This window comes from Trichechus manatus, unplaced genomic scaffold (assembly GCF_000243295.1).
Source record: "Trichechus manatus latirostris isolate Lorelei unplaced genomic scaffold, TriManLat1.0 scaffold00093, whole genome shotgun sequence".
Lineage (NCBI taxonomy): Eukaryota > Metazoa > Chordata > Mammalia > Sirenia > Trichechidae > Trichechus > Trichechus manatus.
This window is the reverse complement of record NW_004444029.1, coordinates 4,529,734-4,540,341: the sequence shown is the minus strand read 5'-3', so window position 1 is coordinate 4,540,341 and position 10,608 is coordinate 4,529,734. Positions and strand designations below refer to the sequence as shown.

General features: G+C 51.7%; 1 protein-coding gene across 1 annotated transcript in view; it reads right to left on the bottom strand.

Moving 5' to 3' along the window:
- Window positions 1-10,118: 10,118 nt before the first annotated feature.
- The window catches only part of TPK1 (thiamin pyrophosphokinase 1), a 310,839-nt gene continuing 310,349 nt past the window's right edge, over window positions 10,119-10,608 (bottom strand). Inside the window, exon 7 of the mRNA XM_023736916.1 lies at window positions 10,119-10,512. Within this exon, the coding sequence (XP_023592684.1) occupies window positions 10,394-10,512 (119 nt within the window). The 3' untranslated portion in view covers window positions 10,119-10,393. The remainder of the gene's footprint in view (window positions 10,513-10,608) is intronic.

Below are 10,608 nucleotides of genomic sequence, written 5' to 3'. Positions count from 1 at the left end.
ATTTCTGGCCCCTCCCCTACCCCACTGTCCCCTCATGTAACACCACTGGCCACCGTTCTTCCCCGGAATGAAGGCTGGGTCGCTGGACCCAGTGTGCCCTGCAATGAAGGTGCCCTGGAGCCCAGCCCTCGTCCTCGGGGGCATGGCAGACCCCAACGGGCGCCTGGATCCGCTTCCCCTGGGGCTGCCTGGGGGCCGCGGAGCGGTGGCTGGTGAGCAGCCTGAACGGAAGCTGCGTGGAGGCCTTGAGGGACAAGGAGGGCTGCGGCGCTGGGAGGGCCAGCGTGGCTGGAGGGCGCGGGCAGGGGACCGCCGGCTCTCGGCCGTGGGAGGGCTGGGCGTGGTGGCGAGTGCCGTGGTCAGCCTCTTGTCACGAGGGTGACTGGAGAGGACGGCAGGAGGGGGACAGAGCGGGGCGGGAGGCGGTGGCTGCACGGGGCACAGTGGACCTCCAGGAGGGTGGCCGGGGGCCCTCTCTGGCTCCCTCGCTAACCCTGGGAGAGTCATTTGAGCCTTCGGCGCTCCGTGTTCTCATCTCTGAGCTGCAGCTAAAGCTATACCCGATTCCTAGTCCCCTTCTGGGGTGACGCGAGAGTGCGCAAGCACACATACCGAAGGGGAGACACTGCGCGAACACGCGTGGGAAGTTGCACAGGCTGTCCCGCCACCGGGGCGTGGCCACCTCCCTGGCTCGCGGACTAGGCTAGCCCTCCGCGGGTCCGGTGACGTGGCTGATTCACCTGGACACCAGGAGGCGTTGTGCGGTCCCATCTTCCCCGGGTTAAGATGGGGCTCCCGTGGTCCCCCGTCATAGAATGGCAGCCCCTGGTGGCAGCACCCTGGAGACGCGCCCGCCGGTGGAAACACGGGCAGAGAATAGAGCAGGGAACGCTCGGGCTGATGGCGCGTGCGCTCAGCCAGGAGACAACACGGGATGGGGGTGAGGTGCGGTTAGAACGCAGCCATTTGGGTGAGATTGTTCACAGCTGGCTAATTTAGCAAACCATCTTTAAAGACCGTTAATTAAAAACGGCCCAAGGTTATTAATTTGCTGCCAGAACTTCAGAAAATGGGCCTGGGAGGGTTTCAGTCCAGCTAATGATTGAAAAAAGCACAAGACTTGATCCCTGTGTGTGTGTTGGGGGGGTTTGTTTTCAATGAGGATGTGTTCGCTGGGAGCGTGTGTTTATTTAGAGGGGAGTTATTGCACGATTAGGTGGCAGAGTATCTTATCGGGCTTATTTTGTTCACCACTGATCGTGCCTCATGTCATTGGGCAAATCGTTTTTGCATACGGGATTGAGGGGCCTAGGGTCCTGCTTTCAGAGTCAGTTATCCGAGGCAGCCCGGCAGGCTGGAGCCCTGCACCCCTGGGGACAGTGTGGGTGTCAACGGCAGTCTGACGGGTGGGTTTGAGCGTTAACACACTGGGAAGATGGCTAATGCGACTCTTGTTGACGCTTCTCCACTTTCTTTTTCCTTATTCTAAAAATTGGTGGTCTCCAGGAAATATCAGTGAGAACGACTGTAAGCTCCAAGGGCAGATGCCCTGCTGGTCCTCCGCCTGCCCAGTCCCCCGGCCAGGCACAGGACACGTTCTCTTAAGCGCTGGCTGAAAGAAGGGTTCTTCTACCGGCCAGCTGTTGTTCTAGGGGCTCAGGATACATCCGTGAAGGAAACAACCCCCGCCGGCATGGAGGCTGCATTCAGGCAGGGAGAAGAGAGAGAACATGATCAGTAAACTACGTGCTAAGCTACAGGGGATAAGTGCTTTGGAAAAAATAAACATCAAGCAGAGTCAGAGGCTTGATGGCACCAAGGGCGGGACGGGGTGAGATAGGGCAGAGAGCGTGCTTCTTGATCAAGTAGGATGTCCCCAAGAGGCCTCCTTGCAAAGGTGAGATTTGAGAAAAGATCAGAAGCTGGCAAGAGAACTGCTGATATTGTTAGTTGTTGTGGAGTCGGCTCCGACTCATGGTGACCCTGTGCACGGTGGAATGAAATGCTGCCTGGTCCTGCGCCATCTTCACGATCGTTGGTATGTTTGAGTCCATTGTTAACGGCCACTGAGTATTCTGAGTGCCTTTGGCCTAGGGAGCTCATCTTCCAGCACTGTGTCGGACAATATCCTGTTGTGATCCATAGGGTTTTCAAGGGCTGATTTTCAGAGGAAGATTGCCAGCCCTTTCTTCCTAGTCTCTCTTGGTCTGGAAGCACCACTGAAACTTGTCCACCGTGGGTGACCCTGCTGGCATTTGAAATACCGGTGGCATAGCTTCCAGTATCACAGCAACACGCAAGGGAGCTAGCCAGGTGGGTATCTGGGAGCCCTCCAGGCAGAGAAGACAGCAAGAGCAAGGGCCCTGGGGCAGGAGTGTGGCTGGTGTGTTTGAGGAATAGCAAGGAGGCCCCGAAGCACAAACGGAATGAGTTGGGGGTCTAGCATGAGGGTGGAGAGGTTGGGGGAAGGCCTGGGTGGTGGAAGGACTCTGGATTTTTCCTGAACCACCACAGGGCTGTGAGTAGAGAAGTGATGTGGTTGGACACGAGAGTGGTCAGGGTTGGGGACCAGGGACGACCGGTATGAGGCTGCTGCAGTAACTTAGATGAGACGGCAGTGGCTGGGACCAGGGTGGAAAGGGTGAGGAGTCGTCAGATTCTAAGTGTATTTGGAAAGTCGAGCTAGCGAGTGTGAGAGAGAGGAGACAAGGACTCCAGGGCTAGGACGGACTGGCAGCGACCAGAAGGGGGAGTGGTGGCTGGAGCAGGGTTTGGGAGCACGGGTCCATGCTGCACCTGTGAGTGTGCAGTCTGTTGGACGCCAAAGCGGACAGGTCGGGACGAGTGGGTGTATGAGCACCCCTGCAGATGCTGCCTGAGGCTGGGGGCCCTGGGCGAGGGCGCCGGGAGAGTGAGCAGAGGTGGGAGGAGATGAGGCGGCAGCGAAGGCCACACAGAAGCGGTGGTGGTGAGGAGCGAGCAGAGCCAGGAGCTGTGTGTCCAGGGGTAAAGGCAGCGTGGTCCATGTGTCCCCCGTTCCTGGTGGGTCAAGTGTAGTGAGGACTGGGGTTCGCCCGGTGGCTTCCACCGTACTGACGTCCTTGGTGCCCTCAAAGTCAGGAGGGGGCGAAGGCATGGCCAGCTGGAGCAGGTCTGACGGAGACAGGCGGAGGGGGCTTGGACGGCTCTCAAGGAGTTTACTGCAGCGGGGATGTACGGACATCGGGGGGCAGCTGCAAGAAGTGGGGTCTATGGAGGACTTGCTTGTTCAGATGGTTTTCTACGTCAACAAGAATGGCCCAGGGGAGAGGACAGGATGGTGGCGTGGAAAGAGAGGGAGGGCAGCAGGTGGCCCTGAATGGACAGGAGCGGGGCCTGTGATGGAGCGGAGGACTGGCCGTGGACAGGAAGAGGTGACTGGCGGTAGCAGCGTGTGCAGGCAATGTGCTGGCTGAGGAGATGCGGGGCTGCTGCAGGGGCCTTTCCCACAGAGGGATTTTCTCAGTGACATGGGAGCAAGGCCATCTACGTCCTGAGGGAGGGCAAGGAGAGCAGGACTCTTGGGGAAGGGGCCCTGGGAGGAAGGAAGTCATTCGTTCATCCAGTGTGAGGCCAGCTGTCACGGCTGTGTTTTCCTGCAGTGCTTTCCAGGTGCAGAGAAGGCCGAGCTGGATTGAAATAGGGTCTGGCAATGCCGAGTGAGCATGACAAGGGTGTTGAGGGCATTATGTAAGGGCGTGATTATGGTGACAGATGCGGAATTTAATGTTTGCTGAATGAGTAAACAATTGAATGGAAAGTGAAAATATTGTTTATAAAAAAGAAACAAAATACACATTTTGGAATAAAATAAATGCTTTCTCTCAACGCCTGAGCACTTGCAGAATTGGACAGACATGGAGTCTCCACCCAGGTCAGTGTCCTGTGGGTGCCCGTCTGTCTGTCTGGGCCCGTCTCTCTGTGCACTTCGTCTGTTAGGGCCTTGGAGATTCTGACTGTGCCTGCCCCCCGTGTCTCTCTCTGCCTGCTGTGGGAATGTCTTTGTAATGCTGGGAATATTCTCAGGTACAGGAGATTTATTGTTTTTACTTACATAGAGGGTTTCAAAATATTTTAAACTGAATAATGCAATTGTGTTTTAAAATATAAAATGTGCTTTATAATCATATATACTTATTATTGAAAATACAGAAAACAGAAGTAGAAAGAAGAAAAAATTACCTATAATTTCATTATTCAAAGTTAACCATGGTAAAAATTTAAATACATTCTCTTCCAGCATTGTCTAATATTTACATAATTGTGATCAAAATGTTCATATGCCACTGATATCCTTCTTTTTCTTCTTAACATTCACTCATTATTACAAACTCCTTTTTATTGGATGTATACCATCCTCTACATATGATGTTGTCAGGTGCTGCTGAGTCAGCTCCCACTCATGGAGACCCCCCGTACAACAGAACAAACGTTGCCCAGCCCTGCACCATCTTCACGATTGTTGGCATGTGCGTGTCCGTTGTCACGGCCTTCCTGCCTAGGGGGCTCATCTTCCAGCACTGGATCGGAGAGTCTTCTGTTGTGATCCATATGGTTTTCATTGGCTAATATTCAGAAGTAGATCACCAGGCCTTTCTTCCTAGTCTGTCTTAGTCTGGAAGTTGTACATATACCATAGGTTAACTTTTGTGTTAATAGTTTAAGGTAATGCTGCCTAGTTTTCCAAAAGTTGTGAAAAGGGGAGGAGGTTTCCCTCTTCTTCCTTCCCTCTTCTCTTCCTTCCCACCCTCCTTCACCTGGGTGAATGTCCTACTCCCCCTCTTTGTATTCTTCTCTGTCTCTACCCCCCATGTCTTTCCTTTTTCCTTCCCTTTCTTTCCCATCCCTCTATTTCCCTGCCCCTTTATTTCCTGGTCTCTCCTGCATTTGACTATAAGCCCTGTGAGGGCCTTGCTGTACCCCAGTGTTGGCCTTGCTCGCAGTAGGCCTTCAGATTTGCGTTTAATGACGGTGGTGTGTCAATTTGGAATACCCCATGTGACTCGTAGTGTGCTTTACTGAACACCGCCCCACTGTCACAGTGAAAGCGCCCAGGGTAAGGACTCTCCTGCCCAGGACTGTGGACCCTCGTCTAACCAGGGAAACTCACTGTCATCTACTTCCTTTTCTCGGTCCAACTTTTGATTTACCTGCTGTGACGGTTAATTTTTTGTGCCGGCTTGTCTAGGCTATGGTTCCCAGCTGTGGGGCCGAACACTAGTCTAGCTGCTGTCATGGAGTAGTTACGTGTGATTAAATCATCTAGGCTTGGGTAGAGCAGTTCTCTTTCCTGACATGATGTGATCTAACGTGACATAATGTCATCACCTCCCCTGATGCGATCCCGTGTACTACAGGAGTCCCGGGGTGGCCCAGATAATTAAGCACTCAGCTGCTATTTAAAAGGTTGACGGTTTTAACCCACCCCGGTGCCTCAGAAGAAAGGTCTGGCTATCTGTTTCTGAAAGGTCGAAGCCAAGAAAACTCTGTAGATCAGTTCTACTCTGACACACATGGGGTTGCCAGGTGTCAGAATCGACTCAGTGGCAACTGGTTTACTGGTAATGTAATGTAATCACTTTCCATAATGTGATGTAATGTAATCAGTCAGTTGAGATAACACCAGTATAGAGTGGATCCTAAACCTGATCACTTCAGAGGTATAAAAAAACCAGACGCGACACAGACACACAGGGGAAGACAGACGACATGTGAGGATCGTCTGAAAACAAAGGAAAAAGGACTGCTGGGCATCAACAGAAAATAGGAGAGAGACTCACAGCAGGAATCGACACAGCTGAGACCCTAATTGGACTTTCACCCCCCAGAACTGTGCGGCAGTACATTTCTGTTCTTTAAGGCCACCCATTTGGTGTATTTCTATTACAGTAGCACCCGGAAGTTCAGACACATACGTTTAGAATTACAACACTTCACCAACTCTAAGTCTAATCTGGAACACTGACCAGCAGCTGCAATATGAGTCCATTTTCAATGAGCCGTAAGAATACCCTTGTGAAAAATCAGGATTGTTTCTGGTGATTTTGGCTAAGCAGCACACATCTAGATGTCAGAGTAGAACTGCTCCATAGGGTTTTCATAGCTTTGACCTTTCAGAAACAGATAGCCAGGCCTTTCTTCTGAGGCACCGGTGGGTGAGTTTGAACTGACAACTTTTCCCTCTAACTTCATGTAAGTATAAAATCTTTGATTTCCTAAGGGGTTACTCAGACGGAATATTGGAGATGAATTTAGAGGCCAAAACAAAACCACTTGCCACTGAGTTGATTCCGACTCATGGAGAGCCCATGTGTTACAGAGTAGAACGGAGATCCATAGGGTTTTCTAAGCTGTAATCTTTATGGAAGCAGATTGCCAGGTCTTTCTTCTGTGTAGCTGGTGGGTGGGTGTAAACTGCCAACCTTTAGATTGGTAGTTAAGCATAAACTGCATCACTCAGGGACTTTCGAGGCCAGACCCCCACAAATATTTGTCCAGCATTTATTCCAGCACTTCTAGTGTTGGGTACCATCTTACTCATCTGGTGCTACTCTAACAGGAATACCACAAGTGGATGGCTTTAACAAAGAGAAATTTATTTTCTCAGTCTAGTAGGATTCAAGTCCAAATTCAGGGCATCAGCTCCAGGGGAAGGATTTCTCTCTGTCGGCTCTGGAGGAAGGTCCTCATCGTCATCAATCTTCCCCTGTACTAGGAGCTTCTCTGCACAGGAACCTCAGGTCCAAAGGATGCGCTCTGCTCCTGGCACTGCTTGCTTGGTGGTATGAGGTCCCTGTGTGTCTCTGCTCACTTCTCTCTTTTATATCTCAAGAGATTGGATTAAGACACTATCCAATCTTGTCAACCTCATCAGTATAACCTCATCACAGTGATAGAATTTACAACACATAAGGAGATCACATATAACCTCATCATAGTGATAGAGTTTACAATACATAAGGAAATCACATCAGATTACACAATCATACAATACTGGGAATCATGACCCAGCCAAGTTGCTACGCACATTTTTTGGGGGACACAATTCAATCCATGACAGGCACCTACCATCTCTTAGAGAGAGTCCATTCTGTGCTTGTTGGATGGCAAAGTTTTAGAAGATTCCTTTTTTATGTTCAGATGAAATGTATGCCTCCCTGTAAAGTCAACATAGGGGTCTGCTATATAGAACTTTTGAGGCTTCTAGAATGTGAATAATTGGAAACTTCTTTACCTCTTCTTTGTAGTGAACCCATTTATCCTGTCCCCTTGAGCTCAGACATTATTTACCTGATTTCAGTGCTATGGAGCTTCAGTTCCTATAAATCACATCTCTACCCGAGAGAAAGGTTAAGCCTTCGAGCAATTTGTGGAAAGCTGTTCATTCCGGAAGATAACGAATGAATAGCAACAGCATCGATGTGACTAACATCATTTATGTATTTACAGATACACAATTACTAGCGTTATCTAATCTAGAGATAAGAGAAAATGATTGCTGTTTCCATCTGTTAAAATTTAGGACAAATTTTTCTTCCTGAAAAACTCGCTTTCCAAACTGTTTTTGGTTAGCTATCTCCATTTCGCCTTAAAAAGAATATCTTGGCCTCTCAGTGATTTAATCTGTGATTTTTTCCTTGTGAAACTCATCGTTCAATGCCACTGGCATACCAGTATCCAAACTGACCGCGTAGCCCAACTCCTCGCAGTGGAATCGAACACAAACTTGGACTGAAAGGTCAGCTTTAATATATGCCCAATAAATTCACAGACAAAAAGCTGTCCCAACAACTTTCTGCACCGTTTCTCCTATCTTGTTAGTCACATAGGCTTCCCGGAATTTTAAGGAGTGCAAATAAAAGAGGGAAATTTTGTCATGAGTAGCGAACTAAAGGGGGAGTCAGTGGCATTTCGTAAATTAACGAAATTCATGTAGGAGCGATTAGAATCGACCGACACTTGAGTGTTCCTATAGCCCGAAAAAGCAACACCTCTACATTATTCTAAGAAATGCCTTAGTTTGTGTCCTTCATGTATTTGGTCCCGTGGCTATAATAGTTGAAAGGCTCATTATTTTCTGGGTTATTATTTTTGGAATTTCATAGCCAATGATACTGAAAATTATTGGGGTTGGCCAACAGCTTGTGGTGGGACAAGGCACGAGAATCCGTTTAAGGGACAGGAGGGTGAAGAGTGTCTTCATGTAGCATAGAAAGCGTCTTCCTTCTACAAGTATTTGTGGAGTAACTACTTGTGTGTTAGTAAAGAGAATGTGAAGATAAGTTTGAAAAGATGGGTTGGTCTGTGGCATTGGTGCCTTCAGTCTCTTTGGGTGCACATAGGCTTTGGGGCAGGGTCTGGAGGTCGCGGGCGGGGTTTGCTGTTGGAGGCGCTCGGCCCGAGAGAGATGCTTGACTTGCCCCAGTGGTGAATGGGGGTAGGTATAGAAGGAACAGCTCTGCGTTTGTGCTGAGAAGGCGCAGCAGGGCACCACCCCCCTGCAGCCCCACCCCTTCCTCCGCGCCCCCCATCACCACTGAGCCCTACCCCCCTCTGCACCTCCCCATGCCGAGTCTGACCCTCCTGCGCCCCCATGCCCACTGACCCTGATCCCCCTCGGCAACCCCCATTCCCACTGAGCCCAGCCCCTCCCTCTGCACCCCCCCATGCCCACCGAGCCTGACACTTCGCTCCATGCGTCGCCCCCTCTGCCTGCAGCCTTCGCTCCCGGCCGCCCGGGCACCGCCCACTCCTCTAACCCCTGGGCCCCTCCTCTGCCAGCTTCTTGTCCCCCTATCGGCCCACCCTCTCCACCACGTACACGTCTTTGCAGGCAATCTGTCTTCTCTTCCAAAGCCTACAAGGTAAGAAGGTGTGATGGGAAAGCGGCCCAGAGGCTCCCGAGGCGCGCCTGGCGCGGGGGGTCCGGGGAAGGGGTCCGGGGAAGGGCTCCGCTCGCGGGTCTGCCGTCAGAACACTGCGGACGGCAGCCGGGTCGGAGGGAAGACAGCAGGGAGCATGGGGTGTTGCCTTAAGAACTCACCGCAGACTTGCACGTGGATAGGTAAATATTTTTATTTCACATTCAGATGTCAATCTCATGTCTTTGCATAAAATAATCTATTAAAAACTCTCTGTGATGGTGAACTGTTGGGAATGGCAGGCCAGCCCATGGGAGCCCCATCGTTCTCATCGTGAGCCACCACCGTCCCCCAAAACCAGGGTCCTGAGCAGCCGCTGGCCCCTCCTGTCCTTCCGGCCACGTGGAGCCTGGGGGTACCCCACGCCGCTGTGCGTGTGGTAGCTTGCGTTTAGTCGGTGGGATGGTGAGGGTCTCGCTCTCATAAATCCACGGGTGCGGCCGGCGTGCCATTTCCCACCTGGAGGCCGGGAGCCGCGCGCGTCATCTGCCTTCAGCGCGGTGCTCAGGAACCGGCCGGGAAGGAACCCAGGTGCAGTCCGTCCGGCCCCTTCTGGTTCACAGGTCAGCCGGGGTCGGGGCTCTGGTCAGAGCGGGGCCTGAGGCACGGCCACTGGGAAGCCCCTCTGCTACTACACCGCATCCCGCTATCCCCGGAGACCCCACCCATTTGCCGCCGACGTGAGTGCCCTGTGGTGTGTGGACCCCTATGTTTGCGGGAGGTGTGCCAGAAACAGTCCATCTCTATGCCTGAGTGTCCTCGGCACAGTTTTCCAGCCTGGTTCTAACTCTGACGGGGGCGGGGTTGCTCTGTCGCTGCCCTAAAGCTGCGGGCACTCTTGTCAGCCGAGCACACTTCATCAACTGCCATCTTTCCTGTCCTTTCTCTCTCCACCTGGCCTCAAATGGAGTGCTCAGCCAATGATTCTTCACTTATTTAAAAGACAACGCCCAAGACTGCCATAGGCCAGAGTGAAGGGGTGCAGTTCTACCCCCCAGCCTGGGAGGGATTTCTCTCCTCTTAGTAAAGCCGATGGATGCTGTAGCAGAGTCCAGCGTTGGAGGACACTCAGAAGTAGCCTTGTTGCATGTGACGGGCGAGCAGGAAGAGGCTGACGGGCTAGACGCCAGGAGGAGCTTCAGCAGGGTTTCTCGGCTTCAAAATTAAAACAATGTTTTGACAAATGGAATGAAGAACAATGAGCATTGACTTTTATGCTGGAATGATCCACATTAGTTTCGTATGGAAAATAACAGAGCTTTGTTCCTGTCTTAGCCGATGATGAATGTGCCCCTGCCCCTGTGAAATCTAGACCTGTCCTTTATAACGTTCCCTGGGTTATGTAATATGACTAGCGGCTCTCATTAAGGGGGTTCCTGCTGGGCAGCCACAGTGGTGCTGAGGTAGGATGAGATGTGTGCGGTGCCGGGGACCTAGAGTCTGACGGCCATGGTCCAGAGGAGTGGCTGGTCCGTGTCCACGGTCACCACCCCGGACCCATCGTAGGTGTTGGATGTGCTGACCAGTGTTCCAAAGCCAAGCAGGTCATTTGCTGTAAGAAAATAAGAAAATGATTAGTGCCAGCTGAACCTGCCCCAGGTAGGCAGACTGTGTCAACAGTTACCTAAAAGCAGGTGTGCCCAGGCCA